The sequence below is a fragment of the Chaetodon auriga genome, chromosome 7 (assembly GCF_051107435.1).
Source record: "Chaetodon auriga isolate fChaAug3 chromosome 7, fChaAug3.hap1, whole genome shotgun sequence".
Taxonomy (NCBI): Eukaryota; Metazoa; Chordata; class Actinopteri; order Chaetodontiformes; family Chaetodontidae; genus Chaetodon; species Chaetodon auriga.
The window spans coordinates 17628158-17654481 of record NC_135080.1 but is presented as its reverse complement, the minus strand read 5'-3'; the positions used below and the strand labels follow the sequence as shown (position 1 = coordinate 17654481).

At 41.8% G+C, this 26324-nt stretch overlaps 1 protein-coding gene across 1 annotated transcript in view; it reads left to right on the top strand.

Moving 5' to 3' along the window:
* Positions 1–24948, top strand: part of LOC143323812 (calmodulin regulator protein PCP4-like) — a 32181-nt gene extending 7233 nt beyond the window's left edge. Inside the window, exons 2-3 of the mRNA XM_076735914.1 lie at positions 14171–14222; positions 24236–24948. Of these exons, the coding sequence (XP_076592029.1) occupies positions 14171–14222; positions 24236–24366 (183 nt within the window). The 3' untranslated portion in view covers positions 24367–24948. The remainder of the gene's footprint in view (positions 1–14170; positions 14223–24235) is intronic.
* The last annotated feature ends 1376 nt before the right edge of the window (positions 24949–26324 follow it).

Sequence of the window (26324 nt, the reverse complement as noted above, 5' to 3'; positions counted from 1 at the left end):
ACCGCAGTAGTGAGTACCGGCTCCTGAGTACCACGCTGTGATCTTACATGATGAGATGCAATTGTTTGCTTTCTTAATTGCTTTGGCCTGTTTAGACTGCACTCACTGGGTCCAACATAGTAGAGGAAGCAAAAACCAGAAATCTAATCAGGGTGAAACTACTTGTCTCAGTGCTAGATGTTCGGTGTTCATATTAGTTTCCCATTCTTGGGATGTGAAAACCTTGATGTCTCTACACACACATGCACACTTTTATAATTTGCAATATCAATGAACTGCTTGATTAAAGTTGTTGAACATTAAGCTCATATCATCAGCTTATTGCAAATACTTGGATTGCTGACCAACAGAATTGATTTTAAATTCGTTTGCCTCAGGAGGCAGTGAGCTGTATCTCTTGATACGACCACTTGAAGGTCAGGACAGTTGCATCAGCTTTCTGCGGCACTGTGCTGGACCGGTTAGGTTAAAAAGCTGTGCTTTTATTGATGCTATTCTGTGCTCTTCCCATTATGGACTAAATGGAGCCTAACTGCTGTGCTCATTTCCAAAGGAGCTGAAGTGGAAAAGAAAAGCTGCTGCTCAAAGTTAACATTGTGTCTCTTTGGATATTAGAGTAAGAGACAAAGATGAGACAAACTGGCAATGTGGACGAGATTTTTCAGCCGCTGGCTCTGAGATGGAGCATGGATTTATTTGACAGGCGGAGATAAATCACAAGCTGACAGTGAATGTCTGTCATTGCATCTCATCCCTTAACTTGATTTGGGACTGACTTGCCTTCTGAATGCCCAGTAGATCCATATGCTACTGTTTATGCTTCTGGATGTTGATGATAAAAATATAAATACAAGTCTGGGTCTATTACTAATAAACAATAAGACACAATCAGTGAACCAAACAACACAATAAGTTCTTCGCCAGTGCTTAATGAACATGAACTCAGTGAAACTCCTTCTTTCTTTATAAATTCTGCAGCAACCTCATGGCCCGTAGGTCTTTTTATATCACCATCTTTCCTCAAAGCCACTCTGTCACAAACCCCTCTCGTCTGAGCAGACACGAGCCGGAAGACAACACATGCCCTCTGCAGATGTCACTAGAAATTCACTGCAGCTTTTGAGGAATTGCTTTTATAAGACAATGCCTCAGAACCAGATTTTAAAATGAGCCATTTAAGGGCAAATTGTGTTTGATAGTTTGATCAGTTTGCTTAATTTGCCCAAAAAGGAGGAAATTTGAAGCGGCTGCTCCGACGGTTTCCTGCAGCTTTTAGTTGCTTCTGTGGTTTCCTCTTCTGTTGAAGTGAACCCTTGATGTTGATTTCCACAGCGTCTCCTTTCACTGGAAGACCACCTCATTTGTCTCGCTCCTTCACTTGGAGAAAATAAAGAAGAGGAGGCAGTTTGGCCTTATGTTCTTTCTGCTTGAATTGTCTGTGGCCTACTTCTGCTTTTTTAAATTCTTAATGGGCATCGAGTGTGGCAGGGAACTCTTGGACTCTGCAAGCTGCCAAGTCTTAAAATAACCCCAGAAACAAATGAACGAATGAAATTATTTTCACAATTCCTCACCCCACGTTTTCATCCACCATTCTGCTTTGATTGCACTAAGCTGTACCCTTCAAATGGTGTGGTGTTTAGGAATCCACTGCGCTTGGAGAAAGGATCTATTAGTTGAATAGTATCCAAGCTGTGCGTTCATCCTGATTCTTCACATTATTATCACATCAAATACCTGGCTATCTCTTCCCTGGGACGTTGTTTCTATCCAACAGGCTCTGCTGGGACAGCGCAAGCAGAGGACAGATTCATCATTCCTCATAATTAGGGTCTTAATTTGAACACCTTGCTCTTTTAAGTTCATTTGCAAAGCTACTCTCCTGCTGCTTGGCCCACAAAAGCAGACTGGAGTCTTATCTGGGTCGCCTGGTTACGTAGCAAGCCCTCTCTGTGTCACGTGGACCCCCCTCGTTGGCGCTTGCCACAGAGTCGCCCGCCAACGAGCTGGCCTGCCTCTAAACAGCCTCTCTGGGTCTTCACTCGAGTCAAAAGTGGTCAGTGTTGCTGAGCCAGATGAAGTGTCTGAAGGCAAAACATCAATCATTGCATTATTCCGGCAATGCTAATTGTGGTTATTGCAGATTAACAAACTAAGAAGCTTTTGGGAGCCGCAATATCGATTTTTCTCTTTCTCATCTGCGATGCTTCAACGTACCACTCAGTTGGACTCAACCAACATACGGCATACTTCAGCCATGGTTTAGTGTAGTAGTAGTAGTAGTGATAGTCTTGAACTGACGGTTCATTCTTGATGTTTGAAACAGTTGCTTAGGAGCTTGAAAACTGGTCAAAAGCTCTGGAACAAGTGGACCAATACATTTTTACGCCTCGAATGTGGTGTTTTCAAACAGATTAAACAAGCAAGATGTAATTAGTGAGCTTTAGAGGTGCTGGTAGGCGGATTTAGCTTGAGCAGAGCTGTTTTTGTTAAGCCAAGCTGACAACTGCTGTCTGGCTGCTTCTCATCTAACTCTCAGCAAGAAAGTGAATGCGGGTATTTCCAAAAATGCCGAACTATTCCTTTAAATCGGGAGAAGACTTGACGTCTGTGGAGCTCACCTCATCTCTGCGTTCTTGAACCAAAGGAACCTGCTGTGTTGCTATCTCACCTCTGGCATTTTCATTGTGATTGAACAGCTTCTCACCCTCACCACATGATTAAAGCTGATGCGGAGAGAAGTACTTTAACCTGCTTCACAGCTTTTGTAAATCAGCTGGCTGATTGAACCAAACCCCTGGCTGATCACAGGGAACTCCCTCATCTATTTACTGGCCCGCTGCTTAGTTTGTGGCTCCTTTCATCACTGCAGCGTGGCAGCGCGCCGTACAATCCCAAAGTGAGGAAACCAATCCCCAGAGATTGGCGACACCCACACTAATGAAAGAAATGCTGAAAAATGTAATCTCACCAATTTCAAGGCTCATTAGGTTGTGTAACAGATGGGAGTTTGAAAGAATAATTTGAAGAGGAGCTGTAATGTGTTTCTTCCCGCATCCCTCCTCTTTCTTTCCTTCTCTCGTGGCTTTTCTCAGTGGAAATTCCTGTGAATCAAAGTTTTTTTTTTTTTTTTAACCACAGCACCAGCTGTATTAAGATGAAAACAAATTACTTTTTTTTCTAGAGGTCGTTTGTAGTTTTTGTGATTTCAGGCTTTTCTGGGGCATGAAGGCATTAGTACTTCTTGGCTTGTGTTGACGGCATTATGTGAGCTGAGTGTTTTACTGCTGCACTGCAGAAATCCCCTCCGAAAAATGTTTTTTATTTTTTCTTTAAAGAAAAAAGTTAGTGAGTCAGTGTGAGCAGTTTGATCACAGCTTTTCTGGGGACGGCTCCTTGGTTGCATGACAGCTGGCCTGCTTTTTGCTGAGACTCATGATTTTACCAAAAGCCCCCCTCAGCCTCAACCTGAGAGAAACACAAAGGAAGCAAAAAAAGCAACTGAATGCATGTCTTACTCTGACAGGCGTGCGCATCGTGTGGAGGTGGCTTGATGATGGCTGCGGTCGAGTGGCTGCAACTGCTCAGCAAAAACACAGTTAATATGGAAACAGACATGTTTGTGTGAGAGAGAGATCAACTTCAACGTCGGGGCTGGACAACCGTTCACTTCGGCAGAGCGTCACCTCAGGAGTCCTGGCTGCCACAGAGGAAATGGGAAGTGTGCAGGCGACTTTCTGTGCCTTGCGGTTTGCCAGACAGACCGTGCTAAGGTCCCAGCATCGCCAGTCACAGTCAAACAGCTGATGTTCATGACAAGCAAGTCAGCATCCCTTCCTCTCCCCCCGCCAGCTCGCTCTACCTGACCCCGAGGGTCCGCTGAGGAGACAAACCATCACCACACTTGACTTGCAGACAGAAAAAGATACCAGCCTACCTTCATCTCACTGTCATTCCCACACCTATGCTCAACATCGGGATTAACAGGAGCCCCTGTGTTGAAAAATGGCTTTATTTCTGTGAAACCCACAGTTGATGTATTCCCTGAACACTCTGCAGAGAGCATAACAACATGTTATCAAATTATTTAATGAGTAAAATCAAACTAAATGAATGTCATCATTAAATAGCAAGCCATTATTTTCAGTGCCAGAGGCTGCAGAGGAGGTGGTGTCAGGTGCATCAATGTACGGGCAGTTTAGATACATTTCAACCTTGATTCATGCCTCTGTGTGTCTGTCAAAAGGCCTTATTTGTGTTCTAATTACCGCGGTCAAACTACTGTCTGTCTTTTCTGAGAAAAAAGGTCCCGGGGAAAGTCGGTAATTATATTTCATGGTAATTACTGACCTCTGTGCTGCACTGCAACAGAAAGAACCCACCCACTTCCTCCACACTTTCAACCAGATGTGCACTGGCTGCTCAACAAAGGAAAGAAAATCCAAAAAATCTGCAGTTTGTAGTTATTGACCTAGCACTGATTTGGCAGTGTTTCAGTATGCCCTGTAGCCTGCATGACAGTATGGTTTATGTAACTGCCAATGGAGCTTATACAGATGAGTGGTCTGTAGCACACACACACACACACACACACACACACACACACGAAAACACTTGTAGTAAAGAGCACACATGGACACTTGTGCCCCACTCCCACTGCCTGCAGAGTGAGGGTGAGCAGGCTGATTCTGAAGAGCTGAAGAGGCAGGAGGAGAGTGAGGTTAGAGGATCAAAAGGGAAACAGTGTTTTACTGTGCAGGCTTTCAGCAGAGCAGCATCCTCCATACGCCGAACGTCGCCTCAGAGGCAGCGACAGCAGCAGAGTTCGATGAATGATGGGAACATGTCACTGTTGCCACTAGAAGCAAGGCATCTTTGTCCCACATGTACACAAAGTATTGATACGCTGCTATGCATCAGTGCAACAGAGACTTTTAATTAACATGGCAACTTTGGTTGTAATTTTAAAGTGCCTCACAGATCACATGGGACTGTTTGGTCTTTCTTATGGTACACCAGCAACTAGTTAGCACTGTGTTCCACGAAAAATAGTCCAGCACATAACCCCCGAAACAACTGTGCATGTCAGTTTTTGTACTGAGTAAAAATCAAGATATATACATAGTTATATATAGTTCGTGATCTTATGAGGTGTTGTTAGGTGGGATTTTTAGTCAGACTAGCTGTTTGCCCCATTTCCAGTCTTCATGCTAAGCTAGGCTAACTGGCTGCTGGCTGTAGCTTCATATTTACTGTATAGACATGGGAGTGATGTCAGTTACCTTATCAAAGGGAATAAGCTTATTTCCCAAAATGTTTGCAAAAATATGAACTCTTCATATTGATTGGTAATTGCTGGATTGCACCAGGAAATATTGTTGAATAAACAGAGTAGTATAAGCCTCCACGTCTGCTTGGAAATGCTTTATTAAGGCAAAACCACATGAAGACTGAATCTGAGCACGCAGGCTTGATTTCTGGGCTTCAATGCATTATTAATCATGACATCCATTGAAACAGGAATGGTCCAAACACTGGGAGTTTAGTAAATGTCATTTTCATTTATATATTACCGCACATGAACTCAAAACAAGCTGAAAAACATCACAAACATTGGGTGCAAAGAGGCAGCCTGCCACCAGCATCCTATCCTGCAGGGCAGATAACCAAGTTTGGCTTGGAGTGAGGGAAATAAAGGCTCGCTCTGAGCAGAGTGAAAGGAGGTGGATGTTTTAAAGGATTCTCCCTGAAAACCTCCTCACTCTCTCTCCTCTCCATCCCCCATGCATGCCCAATCAGAGATAAAACACATTTCCATTTCTCTGATTTGCAAATGTGTGTACAGCATACACACTGAATCTTCGGTTCTTCTGCTTGACTCAACATGTTTGTGAGAGTGTGCCTGTATTCTTGCCTATATGTATGTATGTGTGTGTATGTGTTTATGTTTTCCCCTTGAAGTATCCTAATTGAAAGCCTGGAGGCACAAATTCTGATGAAGCCACTGTGGAGTTTGCAGGCAGTATGCCACAGTAGCTCTGCTGTTTGTGTGTATTTCACCTAAAGGCACACAAAAACACACACATCAAAACACTGTTTGTTGACCTTGCGTCCCTCTGAGACTGTTAATGATTAATGAGAGGCACAATATGTATCTCTCTGCTCTCTGTCTCCCTTGTCAACGTCATGTAATTACTGTTTTTTTTTCCTCTGCTTGATTAGTTTCTCATCTCGTTTCTCCTCCTTGCAGTGTGTGTGCGCGCCTTGCGTTGTTGTGTCCACAGGTGTGCTGATCTGTTCACCAGCGTTGGTGTGTGTGTTTCCATGTTTATCTGCCGAGTGAGGATCGCCCTTTTCCCCCTCAGTAATCTCACTCGTCGAGCTGCTGTTATTGCAATTTACACTTGGCTCGGCACCAGAGCTGCTCAGCCGTAATGGTTCCTCCTCCCTCCACTGCCCCCAGGAGTGTTATAGTTTCTCATCACCCCCGCACTGAGCCGATCACGCTCGCCATAAACAAAATGACTTCAAGTCACGTCTTGTATTTAAGCCAAGTTGTAACCTGTTAAACCCTGCGGAGCCCGTTTTGAGTGTAACGGTGTAGCTATCATGGCAGAGCAGCGCTTCCACCTACTGTGTTGTTATCCTCGAGGAGAGACTCAAAGGTTTCTAATGGTGCTATATAGCACTGCTGTCATGTTAAAACCTCATAACTCTAATTTTGTTGGTCAGAGTGTTTTTCTCCGTGATGGCAGCAGCCGTGGCTGGAGGCATTGTGTTTTCTGGTTGTCAGTCCATCCGTCTGTCCCATTGTCATGAACGTGATATCTCAGGAACAGTGTTCAAAGGTCAAAGGTCACTGTGACCTCACAAAACACATTTATGACACACTTATGACAACATTTCCCACAAATGTCTCATGAAATGAAGTGATGGCATTTTATATCCAAAAGGTCAAAGGTCAACTCTCCTGTGAAATCATAATGTTCTGCAGAAACACTTTCTGGCCATTATTGAACACCATAATTCAGGAACAGAAGGGGTGATTGTGACCATATTTCACATTTGGTTGATACTGAATTGGCGACATTAATCTCAGGTGTCCATGTTGAATCTGTGGTTATTGTGTTGCTCTTCTGTGCTGCTGGCTTTCAGATGTGTGTGAAGCATCCACGTTTTACAATTTGTTGTCTCTTTGCAGCACTTTGAGTTTACTATGGGCAGATAAAAGTTTACCATTGTTGGTTTTATGAAAACGTTTCAAGCATGCTCCAGAGATGTTCAGTACATGAACAAATGACACTTTCACACAGACTTCTGGGGCTGAACAGAGCATACTGAATCATTCGTGTTGAACCTCACTGTTGACTTAAACATTTGTCACAATATCCAATATGTTGTTTCCTGGTTAAATGATTACCGAAAGACTGAACAGCAGATGGGAGATATTAAGCTATTAACCTTATGAATAGTGCTTTTGTAGGCCTATTTTTATGGGTAAGTTCAAAGTAGCATTGGACTGACTGCTGAAATGATTTCTACTCAGTAAATCAGCAGAAGTTTTTATTAGCAACTGCATTCACAATCGATTAATCATTTATGTAATTTTGCAATCAAAAATGCCTCGTTTGTGCTTTTAAATTGTGAGAATCTGCTGCTTTCTGATCTGAGGAAATGGCTGAACTGAAAGGGCAGAACCCAGACAATGGAGGTTTGAATTATGAATGGATTTACTGCCACAAAACATGAAGCATGGTCAGTGGGAAATGTTTCTCTAGAAAAAGGAGGCAAGATGCTGGAGTGAGTCACCAGGTTGTTTGGGTGGTGGACTGGGGCTGGGCAGAGTTTGCAGGTTAGAGACATGAGGAAATGATCCTGAGACACAACAAAAACAGACAGGACAAAACTCAAAAGCTTATAGCAAAGCACAAAGGTGAGCAAAGCAGCCAAGATGTGTTACCAGGCCAGTGAGCACAACAAAGACTGGTGAGGAGATCCAGGTTTTTATCCTGTGGCTGGTGAGTGTGGATTGGCTGCAGCTGTGATGGCTGATTGGCACAGGGAGCAGGTGTAGGTGAGCCATGACTGCAGGGAATGCCCAGTCCAGACACACACACACACACACACACACACACACACACACACACACACACACACACACACACACAAGGACAGACACAAGGAGAGACTAACATGATGCAAAGGGATAGGGAAAACACGAGGAAAGGGAGGAGGAAGGAGGCGTCCAAACAGCTGAATGTATTATTAAACTGCATGTCTCTAGGTCTTAGTTGGACAAAACAGGTGATTTAATGACACGATTTTTTCAACTATTTTCTGACATTTCATAAACAATTAAAAGATTAATTGAGAAAATAATTATTACTTACAACCCTGATTGTTAGCAGATTAACATCACCACTTGTGATCACTTAATGAATATAGTCAGCGAACTGTGATTTCCACATTAAGCTATCGACCAGGAAGACGTTTTTAGTTGATATATTTTTTTAGCATGAAGAGATTTTCAGCAAACAACAGACACCTGGTATTTAACAACATATCTGAAAATGAGAGGATGGCGACTCAGGTATGAATGCATCATTTATTGGAGGCATAAATAGCTTAAATGGGTTGTAAGAATCAGAACATGAAGAGCATTAATCTATAAAATATGGATCAATCTGGATTTTCATGCCTTTGAATCTTCTTATAGGCCAGTAGGAATGTTTAAATGATGCAAAAGTGACAGCGATGACTATATAGCCTTCGCAGTTGGCCTCTGCATGTGGTACAATATTAATCACTTTGCAACAGTGCTGCAATGTTACACCAAGATTGTATCTCCAGAAGCAAACATGAGTAAGTCAACCAGATGAAGTTCAGGGCAATTTTGTTTGCAAAGGGCGCTGGTGCAATGCAGTGTGGACCGGATGGTCTCCTCTGTCTCACTCAGTTGGTGCTGGTTTTTGGGAGTCACATCAGTGTGTTGTGAAGGAGCAGCTACTGTAGCTCCAATACAGGCTCCAGTTCATTTCATGGCCATTACAAGAGGCTGATGGAGAGACTCGGCTCTTCTCTTTGAAGTGGGATTAGTAACAGGGAAGAACAAAACTGCGCTGTTATCTGGCTCTGATATTTGTTTGGAGTTGCAGGGGGGCCGGAAGAGAACTCAGCGCTGTGACTGTAATGTTAAACACCAAAAAGCAATTTGATAAGTCGTTTCGCGTTGGGTTTTTCTCTGACAGACAAATGAAAAGCGAGAGCAGGTATAGTCGTGATGAGCCTGACAGCGAAACATAAACTGCAGTGTTGTACGCTCATATCTCACACACTTCAAGTTTTTTTTTTTTTTTTTTTATTCAGAATTGCATCAAAGACCAGCCTCAAATTAGACATTTCTTCCCAAAAGGCGCCGATGTGTTGTGCTCTGAGCTTGCAAGAATGCTTCAACCCCCCCACCACCCATCCCTCAAACAGCATCAAAGCACAGCACACGCTGTTTGAAATTCATTGAAAGCATCGGATTAATAATGCAGAAAGAGGAGCTCAGAAAAGAGGACACATAGCACGATGCCTTCTTGACTCCTCAGTTATTAAAGCGTAGGAACCTTTCTGACGTGACCAAATGGGAAACCTTTGAATGAGTGGGGGAATAGCTGTGAAAAGGTTGCGGTGAAAGTAGCTGGAGCTAAATCCCCCAGGAGGCAGCCAGAGACACGCTACCTAAATGAAACCGTTTCCATGATCTGTTTGTTACTATGCCAATTCCCCAGTGCTTTCCCCTGAATTTGTTCAAGATGGAATATAAAATTCAATCCATATGAAATGCATGATTGAAATACAATGCAATGATAATACATTTTATTTATATAGCACTTTGCCTTCACCGGTTTTACAGGATGCTTTGTAGAAATACACCCAGGTCCTGTCAAGCCCTGATGATGAGAACAAAGGAAAAAACAATTTGGAAGTGTTACACATGTGGTCCCATTCACTGGTAGAGGAAATATACAAAATAAAGCCCATTTCATCATCTGTAATTTTGTCAGTCTTTCTGTCTCCTCATAATCAAGTGTACCCAAGTGTTTTCATGTACCAAACATCAAAATATTAAAGGAATATTCACTTTCTTGCCGAGTGTTGGATGAGAAGTTTGAGACCACCCTCATGTCTGTCTATTAAATAAGAAGCTAGAAGCAGGTGATGGCTTATCTTAGCATAAAGACTGGAAACAGGCAGCAAGACTCTGTCTGCTGCTAAAAAGTCCACCTTCCAGCTCCTCAAAGGGTGCATTCAGCTTATACCCAACATCTGTACAGTATGACTGACTGAGGTTAATCAACATGGACTGCACAAATGGCACAGCAATCAAATTCATGTGAATGACACTGCAGGCCAAAAATTCCCTTCACTTTGCATTCAAGTGAATATTTGTGTTTTATTATGGTTGTTTAAGATGCACAAAACAGAAGTTTTAAAAACTGCTTTTACCCTTCAGTGTTTGTATGGATTAAACAAACAATAGGGTTTTTTTTATAGCCTTCCAGGTGAAAGCCAGGCAAGCTGAACATTTTAAGGTATGATCATTTGTTTTGTGGTCACTACCAGCCTGGAGAAACTTACTTGACTGCAAGGACTGGAAGCCTTACTGCAGTCCTAACTCTCTATCTCTCCCACTGTTTTCCTTTTTTTCTCCAGAGAAGGGGCGGCAGAAAGAGAGTTGATTCTGGTCATTTATCTTCACAATGCCAATGTTTGTATAAGTACATCTTAACTGCAGAGGGAGGTATTGATCCTGCTCTCTTCTCCTCTTCCTCCCCCTCTTCACTACAGAAAATAATAAAAAAAAAAAAAACGCCCCATCACTACAGCTCCCACCCATGCTGTGCATGTGAAAACACAAGCTGACAACCTGTACTGCCAGCTGGCAGTAAATTGTGCGAGTTGATGATAGGGAGAGTGACGCTGTAATTCCTGTAATAATTTCACATGAGAGATTTGTTTTTTTTCTGCACAAACACGGCCAGGTTCAAACTGACACACACTGATTGTGCAGGGACCCTCGAACGTTCAGCCTCCTCTGCCATCATGTGTGGTTTCAGAAGAAATTATAAACATGACAAAAATGTTATGAAGGACATCAGTTTGAGCTCACTATCCGGTCTGGACAGTTTTCCATAGGGGAACATTTCCTGCCCACTTTTAAATTCATGTATATAGGCCCACTGATCATTTTCGGGAGGTTTGTGGCAGTGACAGAGTGTTACACTTCTTCTTTCCACTGAATCCCACCGACTCTTTGGTTGTGGCTATGAAGACAAATGGGCCACCAAGGCGGTCCCAAACACAGGCCTAGGGACATCAATTATAACAGGGACAGCTAATGCTGAATTAATTAGCATGGGCTGATATGGGTGAGCAGCAAACAAGAGGATCATTTGATGCTATCAGGTTTTTAGCATACATTAATACTGAACACTGTGGTCAATGGTCTGCAGCAAGTCTACATTGAAGTCTTTAATGTCTCTAAATGACCCCTAACATCTTGTAAAAAGTGCAGTGAGACCTTTTAAATGAAACGTCCAAAAGAAATCAAGTTGTATCAAGAATTTTGCAGATATTTGTGTCTTGAACAAACAAAGGAGAATCTATTAGCATAGATTTAAAACAATAGCTAATGTTACACCAATTCCACCATTATCTGACTCGGCTGCTCCTGACCACAGACGATTAACAAACCATTTTTTGTGGCTTTATTTGGTTAATTTTTTGCATATTTCACCCTTATGAACAACATTTTTTGGTGCTTGATAAAAGCTCTTTGTGGTTTCTCAGTTTGATTGATTTGAGCGACCGTAAATGACGTGAAACATCAGTATTTTCAGTGTGTGTTAGAGAAAATCACTTCCTGCCCTCCATCTGCAGTTCGCACCACAACAAAAGAGTGACATGACATCACATGCAAACAACCTATTAGTGATCTTTAGAACTGCTGGTAGTCAAATTTTGTCACCTGCGCATAGAGCTGGACTACCTGTTCCTTCTAATTCCAGTCTTCATGCTAAAATAAGTTACTTTCAAGATAATGTTACTTTCAAAAAAATGCTTTTTAATGCTGAATGCATATAAGCTGTCATGACGTCTTCACACAGACATGACAGCTGTATGCATATTCTCATCAAACTACTTCCTTCAAGAAAACAAGACTTTAAAACTTTAACTGTAATAAAACCTTTTTATAGCCATGCTACGTGTTAGGAAGCTCACACTCTGTTTTTTTTTTTTTTTTTTTTTTTTTTTTACTAAATATGATACCAAGCACATTGTGCAAGCTGAACCATTAACTAATAAAGTGCAGCGTTAAAACACATCTTTTCAGCAGAGCATCTCTCCAGTGCACCTTAATACTGTGTGATTAATGAGATGCTTATGATGTAACTTCTCACCACAGCCCTTCCTTCCTACTTCCTTTCCTCAATCCATCCTTGCTCCTTTTCTTTGCCATACATACTTCCTCTGGCTCCTTTATCATTCCCTGTGATATCCCCCCTTTCACTCTCGCTCTGCTGCATATTAAAAGCAGGACTATAATATGGTTCTAAGAATAGCTTTTCCTAATCTGCTCATTGTGATGGGGTGTCACTCCTGTACTTCTCTCTAACCCGATATCTGCTATACCCTTTTCATGCCGCTAATGCTGTCGACACCTTGTCGACACCACCTGAACTCTGCAGGCCTCAGCTTGAAGATAGAAGAGGGATTTTATTTTAACCTGCTACATCACATTTCATATGTCAACTTTTAAATTAATCTCCAAACCTTAAAAAATGTATTGATGACAATTATTATTCATTGAGCTCCCTTGTTTTTGCTGTTTTTGAATTTTGGCATTTGGCACGTTTTTCAAACTCAAGAAATGAGGGAGACATGCATTAAACAGCCACTCTGTATGTTACTTCTCTGAAGATCGCTGCCTGTTTGCTGTTTAATAAGGGGAAGACGAGTGTGTTTGGAATACAGAGGTAATACGGCGTGCAAAGTAAATGGCTGCTGGATAATGAAAGCTGACATTTAGATAAATGTTGCTGCATTAGTATGTAAGAATGTAATGATTATGTTATATCGGCTAAGTGTGGCTGTGTGTGTGAGTATACGGTACATGGTGAGACTCTGGGCCTGTTTTTTTTACACCTCTGCATGTCATGATGTGGAGTGGATTCAGATGAGGGTGTGATTATTATCATGTGACCAAGAACCAACAGTGTATAATCAGTTTGAATGCTCACAGTTAGTTAGTTTGATGAATGAAACCAATATGCAGAACGTACAAAATATTATATATTGATATATAATATACTTGTATTGATACCACTGGGTGTTTCAAAAATGTTTCATAACTGCCTTTGAATTGATTCAGTGATTAAAGAAGCATTGTTTATTGCTCCTGGACTTTTATTGTGAAAATCATATTCAAATACAGTGTGAGTCCTTATGCAGAGCTGAATTTCCAGTATTTATGCTGCAGTATGGGTGCTTTAAGGGGGCTTATATTCTTATATTCTCGGTTTAACAGGTTTTATGAAAACACAAGATGATTCATTTGAGTTTACATAACTCTCTGGTTTTGGATCTTTTCCACTTTGGTGATTCAGCAAAATAAGCACAAAAAAGAAAAATACAGTGGGAACTAGGTCATTTTCTTTGTTTCATGTTCATGTTTCTCTGACCTCTCTTGTACCACAGTGCCAAGCTGTAGTAAACAGCATCACCACGGGCACTGTTTCACTTGTGGTCATACAGTATGCTGCCTTCAGGACCTTTTTACTGTCACTGGGCCCTCAGCTTGCAGGGTCTCCTTCGCCCAGCTCATGCGATCAGACAAAGGGGACCCTGCTGGCTAAAATACACCAGAGTGGAGGCCTTTGGAGAGCGTGTTAGCAGATTAGGTGGCAGCTTAGCCCCCAGTGAGATGTCAGAACAATCACGAGGACAAGGCTTAATTAGTAAAGGGCACAGAGCAGTGGCACATATTCCACTCGTTTGCATATGATGACAGGGTTGTGAGTTGTTTTCTGAAGTCTGGTGGATTAACATTTGAAGAAAATGTTCTGTGAAAAGAGATGTCCATCTTATTCATGTTTTCTGTTTTGTTGTCTTTGCATTGCAGAGACAAGGTTCTGGAGCAGCTGCTGGCAACAACAAGACATCTGGAGGACAAGGTAAACAAAAACATGTGGTACAGGAAGAAGAAATGTCTTTACTTTGTATGTTATGACATTTATTTGCTTCAGCAGTATCATGTTCAAGACTAGTTTGAACGGCCCCTAAATGGAGCCTTTAAAATTCTGGCACCAGTTTTCAAGACAAAACCAGCAGGAGACAGAAAGAGGGACGGACAATGATTGAAGTGAAGAAAGGATGAGAGGAGGGAGGGAAGGTAAGTGGACCACAGTTTAGAGGACATGTGGTCCCATGTACCTGAGATGAGCTTTAAAAGGAGCATCCCACATGATTGACAGTAACAATGTCTGAAGGACGGCTGCCATCAGACACACACACACACACACACACACACACACACACACACACACACACACACACACACACACCCACAAACAACCTGGCCTCTGGGCTTTCCGACCATCATCTCTCATCATGATCCAATCAGAATTCAAGGTGTCATGTCATCGTTTACTTTTCACACACATTTGAATTAGTTCATTTGCCATTTTTTCTCAGTTTCCTCTTCCTCTGTCATGTGCGATAGCCTCGAGTCAAGGCTGTGCGAGCTCTAGAAATGTGCCATTTATTCTGAGCTTGTACATTATTGGACATGAGTAATCACTCAGTACTGCATAATGCAAAGTAGAAATTTTAGCATGCGTCCTGCCTGATAGCAAATCCACTCTGCTAATAGTTTGGTGTCACAGAGATTATGTACTGTTCCGCTTTTCTTATAAACCTCTTGACAAAGCCGACAATTGCTCTCAGCATTAAAGTCCTGACTCAGCTGGGTGAAATGATACAGACCCCAAGACACAAAACTGAGATGACCATCAACTCCTGAACCTCCAGTTCCCTGATGATTGCCTCCTTGAACAGAGATAGACTGCCTGTATCAGGTCTGTCCTGGGGGAAATATAGTTCAGCTACATGCACCAAGGGCATTACAAATCATGTTTATTGTTGAGCTTTCCGTCATTAAACCTATCACAGCAAAGCAAATAAAGGCTTCAACGAGAAAACTAATATCTTCCCGGCTTTTCACCTCCTCTAAATCATGGCAGTGATTTGGTGTGTCGCCCTGACTCAGCACCAGATCACAGTTTGAGATGGAAGCAGGAAGAATGAGCTGTTTTGACTTGATGAAATGGTGAGATCTTTAATTTATTCAATAAATGTACATACAATGGCTTCAGAGAAAGAGGAAGCAGTCAGTAGAGTAAAATCTAAAAACTTGCAGGTTTCAGCACAGTAAATGTAAATCAAAGGTACTATGTCACATACATGTAAAAAGATCTTATTTTGAAGTGATTGAAAGCATTTATGGTATAGACCTGCTTGATTTGCCGCTATATAAATAAAACTGAATAAATTGAATTTTAAAATATCAAAAATATTACACATTTTTAATTTTTTAAACTTGAAACTTGCTTGGCCATCAGGTCCCGGGACATTATCAGGCCAGCTTTCTGTTTTTTTTTAGCTTAGATTTTGTTATTATCAGTGTATTCAAGTAAGGCTCAGATTCAAAGGGCTTAATCTGCAACCTCCCTGGTTCGGACTAGCACCTATTTAACTGGATCTGACACCTCTTTTGTCTCTATCAAAACCTGTGGATAAATGTTTTTTAATGTTTAATGTTATAGCCCCACAGCTAAGCATGTAGGTGTTTGTCCTGTGAAACGGTGAAATGAGTATGATTTGGGGGTGCGTGTGCAGGTGCAGCACTGTCCATAGTCCTGAAGTGCAGCAGAGGAAATCAATAGACTGACAGACAGAGCACATTGCTTAGTTCAGCGTCTCGGCCTGGTCGCTTTCTCTGTTTGTAATTACAACTTTCAGTCATTCCATTCCGTTTTCCACCCATTGTAGCAGGTCACTGCTGTGTGCAAGTGATGAATGCAGCACAGAAGGAAAAAACAGTCTCAAATGATCTTGTTTGATGATTTTATTCCTGAAACAGTCCATCTCAAAGAAGAACAAACAATCTTCTATGTTCATGCAGCCACAGCCAGTAAAATGCCACATTATTTGTGATTGAAGGAAGCTTTAAAGCAGGCACATGCAGTCACTGACCCTGTTTGAAAAAAAATAAAATAAAATAAATTGCCCCATTAAACAGAGTCACCGTTCAGCAACATTATTCACCAGCAGCAATTAATGGGATCCAGATTACCTCAAGCAGTTGGCTGAGTTGAAACGCCATGATGCAGGAGGCTAATTTTTCACTGCCTGTAGGATTCAAGTCCACCTTTTTATTCACTTAATAAGAAGAGAAAGTGAAGGAAAGTACTCAGCCTGCAGTACACACACACACACACACACACACACACACACACACACACACACACACACACACGCACACAAAGCGCTCCTTTGTTGTCTGACCTTGACAATTAATTTGATGCCTGAAAAAACTGCTTTCCCAGCGTGTCTGAAGCGTGCCTCTCAATGCAGAGAGAGAGCTCTTAGAGCGGGTGAGGAGGGAGTAACGCTGCTATTGACTCTCGCCCACTCTGCATACCCCCAGCACACAGTAGTCTTTAGAGACAACCTCTCACAGGCTCAAGGACAGCCACAGAGAGATGTATTCGTATTCACTGGAACTCGTTTTGAACTGGGAAGGTACGAGCACATGCAACTGTGACGCACCTCAGTGATGCAGCAAAGGCTGTTTTACCTGATAACAGCAGCAACAGTGAAGCTGGAGGATGGAAGTGTTTATTGCAAAGATAACCGCACAAGATTGAATGTTTATCACGTGGACACATTTGAATCGAAGTTTTTCCACTTCACTGTCATGCTGTCTACACAAAATACAAGGAGACACTGGAGATACTGGACACGTGGAGACTGGAGTCAGGGGACTTTCGCTGTCCTTGTTGTTGTTTATGTTTATTCTTTATGAGAAAAAATAGTGTCTTAGAGTAGTCACATGCTTTAGTATGAGTCGCTATACCACAGTGTACAAATACACAAGTAAAGGTTAATTCAAAAGGCTCCATAATGAAAGGTCCAGAAGAATTAATACTAAAATATACAGAAATTGTCCCTGAATTTGATTCATCAGGAGTCATCAAATTGTATTTAAGTTCTAATTTCAGGTACTTGTACTTGAGTATTTCCATTTTATGCAACTTTATACTTCTACACCACTGCATCTCAGAGGCAAATATTGTACTTCTTACTATGCTTAACAGGCAGCTTTAGTTACCAGTTAGAGAACGATCTCAATACTTCATTCATGAAGTGGACTGGTAAATGGACTGCATTTATATGGTGCTTTTTTAGTCTAGTTTTAGTTTAGACTTTGGCCACTAAAAGCACTTTACAACACATTCCACATTCAGCCATTCATACACACAGTCACACACCAATGACACGGCATTGGGAGCAATTTGGGATTCAGCATCTTGCCCAAGGACACTTCGACAGGCAGACTTGAGGAGCTGGGTGGACGACGCGCTCTATCTTCTGAGCCACAGCCGCCTGCTGTTAAATTATTGGTTTATTATTACTGATGCATTGAAGAGGCACTTCCATGTTGCAGCTGGTTGAGGTGGACTTTATTTTTAGTTTAGTTAGACTTTAGCTTTATGACTTTAGTGTTTATTCTCAGTTATCTAGTGCAGAAACAACACTGCCTTTATTTGAAACAGGCTTATGAAAACGACAGGTCTTTAGTTCTGATTGCCTGATTTCATATTTTAATTAAAAGTCTCTCTGTTTCATGACCTGCTCTTGTTTTAATTTGCTGTTAATGTCACCTCAAAACGTTTTCTGTGTGTACCTGTTGCCTCGATAAATTCAATTTTATGTACATTTCCGCAACATTGATTCCATTCTGCAGCAGAATGGTGAGTGTGACAGCGAGAGTCCTGTCACGCTCACTGTGCTGCTATGAGTTTCTCTTTTCTAACAGCAGTGCTGTTTTCAATCACCAATTGTTTCCTGGAGCATTTATTTTGGAGTTTATTTATTTCAGTTAAGCTGCCATCAGAGAAACTCAACACGTCCCGCACAGGAAGGAATATAATGTTTCACATTAAAAGTTTTCAAAGAGTATAATCCCTCCCATTATGTGGAGGCTTTAGATTTGAGAAATCTGCAGGAAGTGTTGCGTTTTGAATAAATAAGTGGGTGAAAACAGTGTTAAAAATAGACACTCCTAGCAGCAGATTGGTGAATATGGACTGTCTTGAGGAACAGGACTTGTTTTGTTGGAGTTGGAAATGTAGAAATGTGAAAAATGTACATTTGGCTGAATCTATCAGAACACCTCCTCAGTGGTTTTTACCTGCCCTTTATTAGTGACTGGCCTTTGTTTGTGCCCGAGCCAAATACTGATTTTGAGTAGTTTTTACAATGCTTCATACAACGACGCAGTCTGTGATCACAGTCTGCAAACTAGTAACGATAGCTACTAAATGAAATTAGCCGAAAATGAAAATGCTAGGGGGCGGCACGGTGGTGCAGCAGGTAGTGCGCGTGCCTCACAGCAAGAAGGTTGCTGGTTCGAACCTGGGGTCGGGCAGGGCCTTTCTGTGTGAAGTTTGCATGTTCTTCCCGTGCATGCGTGGGTTCTCTCCGGGCACTCCGGCTTCCTCCCACAGACCAAAAACATGCTCGTTAGGTTAATTGGTCTCTAAATTGTCTGTAGGTGTGAGTGTGAGTGTGTGAGTTGTCTGTCTGTGTGTGTAGCCCTGCAATCGGCTGGCGACCGGTTCAGGGTGTACCCCGCCTCTCGCCCATTGCTAGCTGGGATAGGCTCCAGCCCCCCGCAACCCCGAAATGGGATGCGCAGGTAAAGAAGATGAATGAATGAATGAATGAAAATGCTAAAGAAACAACACTGTACTTGAGTTCATGTACTTTCAAACACCCTCACAGGCTTCTGCCTCTAAAAAAGCCTCTCAGTCGTCATCTGTGACATTGGTCGACGTGGTTGGAGTCCAGATGTCGTGTATTTGGGCCATATGCTCCATATGTTCACTGACCTTATGAGTCCAAGCACAACACAGACGGTCTCTGTCACTGCAGCAGTATGGCCTTACTATCAGCTTTACATCATACTGTACAAACAGACCACACTGACAGAAACATTCAAGGGTAAAACTGCTCCACTTCTTTATGTAAGTGTTGGGCTCATGGAGTATCGTTAAAGAACAAAACTGCTGGAAACTGCTACACCAACAGCACCTCCCCCCTCATTTCAAAGAGGCACAGGCGTAATTTCAAATTGGCTCACCTTAGAGATCAAAGTCATCCTTTTATAATTAGCTTGCGACAAGCTCTCAAAGCGAAGACGACCCATTTTCTTTACACTTTTTAATTAGCTTTACTGTACTCAATTATAGCCGTGATGAATTTGTCTTATTCTGTCAGGTATTGTTAGTAAATTCACACGTTATCGCTGTTTCAGAAGCATTCAGTGCTAGAAAGAGCTGCTCAAACCGCACATTTCCTCTGCAGGTCTTTGAACATCCCATGTTTTCTGTTTATTCTGAAATGTGCAACCATGTCCAAGGAGCTTACACAGATGCCTCCTCCCCAAAGCAAAATGAAAGTTAACACACACTGAAAAACCAAGAGCACAGTAGCAATCAATAGAGAACCAGTCCTTCATGTGTATTTGTGTATTGATCACGGTGGTCTGTCTCACGCTTTGCTGCCCCTCTGGTGTTTTGAGCCCTTAATGGTAGCTGCTATTTTCCTGACTTTTACACACTGACTCTCAACCATGGACGCACAAGCTCTGGCAGGCACAATATGAATATACACACATTCCTACGCACATAAATACGCACACTTTTACACACACGCAAACACTCATATCTTTTGAAAACATGCAAAGATGCCTCTGAGTCCAGATCCTTCAGCTTTGACTGGTGGATGTCTTTTTCTTAGATGTTTTGGCCAGTGGGGTAGCGGCACTGCCTCACCACTGACAAATTTGTGTCTGTAATGTAGCTCAAGTGTACATAATAGGTCCAGAACAAAGACTCTGGTTTATTCTCGTATTTAATTTAAATTGAATCCTCCTTCCTCTTTTGTATTTATCTCAGAAAAGATGAAATGGCCCTTTTCCATGTGCACATCTGAGGTATTACACTCGGAGGTCAGTCCATGATCTATCAGATCCATGTTTTGTCAGTTTCCATGTGGAGATTGATTTGCAGAGAGCAGAGGACTGCTCCCCCTGTGTAACACAGGTCATGTCTTTCCAGCTGGGATCCACTTACTGAATTGTTTACTTTAATTCACATTCACTTGTACCGATGGTTATGAATTATTTCTGAAGTGCTTCTATTTTCTTATGGTTAAAGTGGGAACATTCATCATAGGTCAACTACAAGCTTCTTAAGACAGATGAGAAACAAACTGTTTGGTGACCTGTGAGTCCAAACAACAGACTGCAGTTTCATTTGCAGTGCTGGATTTCGGAGTGTGAAGAAAAAAAGATCAGGGTAAACTGCTCGAGGCACTCAAAACCTCCTTATGATGCTAAAATTTAACACACAAATGCAGTATACTTGTAAATGAAGCGCAAAGTAAATGTAATACATGCAATGCAAAGCATCTCCACTTCATTATGCAAACCTGATTCCAAAAATGGTTGGAATGCTGAAAACAGTGCAAAGACAATATTTTTAATATTTTACCTTATCAACTTCATTTTTTACAAAAGACTGGGAAAGTTGAGGAATGCTCCAGAAACACGACAACGACTGCACCGCACTCTGTTTTTATTTCTGTTTTTCACAGCATCCCAACTTTTTTAGAATCAGGGTTTTAGTATAAAAACCAATTAGAACTAATTTCATTATCATAATCATATAATTAAAATGCTTGTCTTTAATAATCAAAGCATTTTTTCAGTTCAAGTGATAAATGTTTTGTAAATTAACATTGAACATAACACAGACCCATCACCAGGGTCCAAGCAGATGATTTAGGATTATCTTTGTAGGATAAATGGTGCAAATCACACACATAAGTACACACAAGTACTGAATTTATGATGATGTTAAAGTTAGACAAGCAACAGATCATCAAGTTTGAGCAGCTTTGACCAAACTTTATGCTTTTTGTGTAGTCATGTTCAAAGTTTATTTTAATTGTCCACCCGATAAATCATCTGATTCTTCCAGCACTCCAGACAGTATTTCAGTGTTTTAGAGCAATTCCTTTTTTGCAGGAATACAATAACTGTCAGGGAGCTGTCAGGTGTTTCATTGTCATCCCCACATTCAGACCTTATTCCTGCCAGCTTTAATTACACTGCAAACTGCTAAATAATCACTTTCTGGGGGAAAAAGACCCGGAGCATGGAAAAAAAAAATATTACCTTGATTTATTTTTTTCTTACTTGCAAAAAAAAAAAAAGACGTGGCGCTGACTTTGAGTCTCTAAGAGGAACATCCTGTAGCTGTTAGCTGTGAAGTTGCACCTTAAAATGTAAATGTGAAGCACACGCTGCTCCGCACTAAGCTCACACAGAGGTCCACATACTGTGAAAAACACTTTAATCCTCAGTTTCACTTTACTTCCCACGATGTGTCTCTCTTGTCTGAAGGTCTAAAAGTCCTTCTTTAATGCGTCTCGTCCTCCACTTCTACAAATCCCTCTCATGGCTCAACTGGTTTTAAGCAGTGAAATCAATAAGACGTCCCAGCTTTTCACTGGGCTTCACAGCAGCCTGTAAAAGACAGCCAGCCAGTGATGGTCTTATCGTGTCGCCACTTATGAGCCCATTCCATCTAAACTACTGCAAACATAAAGTTGGCAACATACAGGAGGAGGTAAATCTGTTGAGCCTTGAGTAGCATGTAGGCGTCGAGTCCAGCTCTCTGAAAGCACAGTCAAAGTGATCCAGAATGCCCCTCTGACAGCAGATATTACATTTCCATTAGGTGCAGACAGGGACACTGAAAGTGCTGCCAGAGGTAATAGTATTGATAATCCGTTGTGCGTCGAGGAGGAGATGAATCCTGAAACTGAGGAGAATGATCCGTCATTGTCACATTCAGCCGTTGACTCTTGCCTTATAAAAACTGATGAAAGTCTGCCCTCAGGACTCACAGCCTTCATCAAGATGATGATGTGGTTCTTTTGGATGAACGCATCTGATTTGTCAGAAATATTAAACAGAACTGGTTACAAAAACAGGTTCAGCACATCCATAATTGAGAAGTGAAATTGCTGACGTCGCACTCAGACACAACATAGAGTAAACGCTGCTTTAATGTGATCACTTAAATGAATGGAAACTAGATGGATGCCAAAGTAATACACATTTTCACTGTGCTGCGTTTTGCAGATTGAAAGCAGAAAGAATATTTTGAAAATAAGACGTGTAAAGTTGTGAGAAGAAACATGTTTTCTGCTGATGAAACCTCGTATTTCCCTCCAGACACATGCATGAAGCATAAGTCTGATCAGGCTGCGTTAGAAGAAAGGTTGTACAAAGGTTTCAGACTTTTTGCTTTGATAAACTGACAAGCTCTTTGGTTAAAGCATGCTGACTCTTCAGCTGTATCACCATTCGCTTTAAATGGTCAGCTTCTTGCCATAAATGTCCAACTAAAACAATGTTGTGTCTTCAAAATCACAATATTCCTTCCGGCGCTTCAGCAGCACCAGATCACATCCTGCCTGTGCCTCCGCCCTCCACGCTGACAACTGAGGCATCTATTTTTCGAAAGAAATGTCACCAGCTTGGAGTACAAAGATTATGAGCATGTCTGACGTTGACACGACAGAGGGCACAGATCAGTAACTATACGCTGCTGGGAAGACAATAGCAGGCATTACAGTGCTGGAAAATTCAATATCAATTAATGCAGGATTCAAAGCTCAGCTAGACACAACAGTTAGTGTTTCCTCCTTGAACGGTAAGACAGAGGTACTCAAGCTCAGCCTCAAGGGAACCTGAGGATTAGCTGCACAGTCAATACATGAGTCGCCTCCCTGCTTTTCTGCCTTCAGTACGCCTCTCCCCCATACCCCCCCTTGCTGTCTGTCATCCGTGTTTCTCTGCTGTTACCTCTGCTGATTAAACTCAAACAGATCAATCCTTTGCAGGAGTGTTGCAACACAGAGCAGTGGAATAACCCCCATGCTGAGCCTTGCAGAGAAACAATCAGTTACTCTGAACAATAAAAAGGTTAAAACAGCTAATGATGATTAGGTTTTATTTTAGTCACTGTAGACTGATAAATGGCTAAACACTGATGATGAATGGACAGTATGGAAACAACCAATTCAGGCTCTGCTGCTCTCCTTTCAGCAGCACGTTCCTGTGCTACTGTGAAGAATTAATGGCACATTTTGAATCAATAAAGAACTGTTTCATGCATGTATACATGTTTATGTACATGGTAAACATATTTAAAATATCAGTAGTTATATACTGTATACTGTGTATTTCCTGTTTAAAACCAGGTCAAGTCACAGTATAAACTGAACTTTCCTTTGGCCAGTTCATATTTAAATGCTCTGATCTATTAGATTCATTCTTCTTCTTCTGTGTTTTTTAAGATTCCATTGACCAGGGGATAAAAACACTAATTCTTCCTAATGCTTGCCGAAACCCGCTTGTTTTCTCTGGGATTACAGTCATGTCCGTGTTGGCTGAGCTCCAGAGAGGATTAAGAACTGGAGATCAATTCATGCTTTGGCATTTGACCTGGAAAACAACTGCTCAGGCTCCCCCACTGGAACTTTGCCCCTCTATCATAATGAGGGATGAATTCATGAAGAACAAGAGTGGACATCTTACTACAATAAAGTCAGGAATGAAGAGCTGGTGGTTTACTCTCACAGTCATGATGTAGTTACAGTGTCTTATACTGTAATTTGGAGGTGTGTTTTCCTCCAGCAAGTGCAATTCAATTCAGATTTAAGTCTACAAAGTCGTACTATTGCTGCCTAAAAACACGGCCACGTGACAGAGACCAGTCTTTTTACACAGCTGTGAGTCACACCTATCACTTCTTTTTCCTTCCAGATGCGTCCAAGACGGACGTCCCTGAGGACTTTGACATTGACATGGAAGACCCTGAGACCGAGAAGGCGGCCGTCGCCATCCAGTCCCAGTTCAGGAAGTTCCAGAAGAAGAAGCGTGATGAGAAGTCCTAGTGAGCGCCACGCTGCTCTGCCACTGTGTGTAGAGACGGCGGGTGGAGGCGACAGCACAGTGACGATGGTGTGACATTTGCATGTAAACAAATTCATACCCGTTGGAACTCCAGGGGTTTTGATGGGGTTGGGGGGAGAGAATGCAATAGCCTGTTTATCATATGACATGTCTGTGAATTTTCATTATCCTATTATTATAATTACTATTATTTATTATTTGACTGCTGTATCAATAAATAAGTAACAGAAAGACATAAATATCTGGTTTCTGTCCACTTCCATATATCAAGTCTAGCTGGTGTTTGTGTTAGAATATGTTTTTGTACTTATCCTAGCCTCATAGTTATATCTACACCATCCCTCTTTGTGCTACTGAGGACTACGTTTCCCAAAAAACACCTGTATATGTGTGAGTAGATGGAGCAAAAGCAGATGTTACAGTGAGGGTTGTTTTTAGGAAACTTTAGCCTCTAGCTTTCCATCCTGAGCAGAAACATTCACCCAGAGGCATTTTTCTTACCTGCATGGTACTGTCAAACTGTGTATCAATGTACATTGAATAAATAAAGACTCCGTGTGGAACTTGTGTACAGTGCATGTAAATAGACTGACAAACACCTCGAGCTACATGTCTGAAGTGGCTGTTGAATTGCAGCAGTATGTCTAATATATTGCATTAATATACACTCTGCAGGGATAGCAGAGGGACTTATATTCTGATGACAAACTATAAATAGAAACCTCTTCAGAATGAGCTGAGCTGAATCTATTCCCTTCTCGGCTTGATGACCTTCTCCATGTAGAGCCAGGCTAACTGACTGAATGATTCCCACTGAGCTGTTCTCAGCTTTGGGCACTTTAAAACACAAACCCAGCAACATGCACCTGCACAAACACTGTATATTTCAGTTCAGGATTCTAGCTTGATATTTCAGCGTGGAGTACAAAAGGATTTGAAAAGGTTATTTCTGCCTCTCTTGAGCTGCTGATAGAAGTTTGAGTAAAATATGAATTTGAGGGAACACTGGCGTCTGATTCGTAGTTGCCCAGCTGCTGCTCCATACTTCGTTTGACTTTCCTTCTGTGTAAATAACAGGGCAGCCAAGATTTCGGCTGTGTGGCAGCTGTCACAAAGAAACCTCGCTCCTTTTAATGTCGACCACAGAACAGCATAAAGCGTCCATCATTATACAGCATACTGCTCTGGCACATAATGTCTCCCTCATTAGTCTGCACGAGGAAACATTTCACAAACACTGGCAAAAACACTCTGTGCTTCAGCCCACAAGTCGTCAGATATTTCAAAGCATAGCACAATATATCTTATGTCACATAAAAACACATCATTTGCTAGTTTCCAGGCCACAAAGCTGGCGAGATTTTATGTAGTATCTTGGACAGTAGAGTTAATTTATAGCCTTGCCTCAACAACTATTGGATGCATTGTTTTGTACACACAATCATGGTCCCCAGACGATGAATCTTACAGAATATTTCAATCAGACTCTAGCCGGAGATTAGATAATCGAGGGGCATCGCCCTGAGCAGCAGCAAGATTAAAATCCCCCCATGGATCCAGACACTGATGGTGGTGGCAGCTGATGACTCTGCAGAGATTTATGGGCTGATGAGGATGATGAAGCTGAAGAATCTGCAAAAACTGGGTGGTGGAGGGGAGCAAAACAGCAGCATGAAAGAACTAAGACAGAGAGAGAGAGTCATGTTTAAAATGACAGCAGCGAGATAACGGTGAAGGTGTGTGATGGTGCCATTGGACAGGTGTGACCAGCTGATGAGAACAACTGATATCTCAATTGACAGCAAAGAAATTATGAGTGAGCATGTGTTAGAGGAGTGAATGCAGGATGTGTATGAGAAATAAGCTACACGCCAAAACGTGCAGAACAGTCTTCCTGACTGAACTTTGGTTGCAGCTTCATTTCATTTATCCAGAGGAA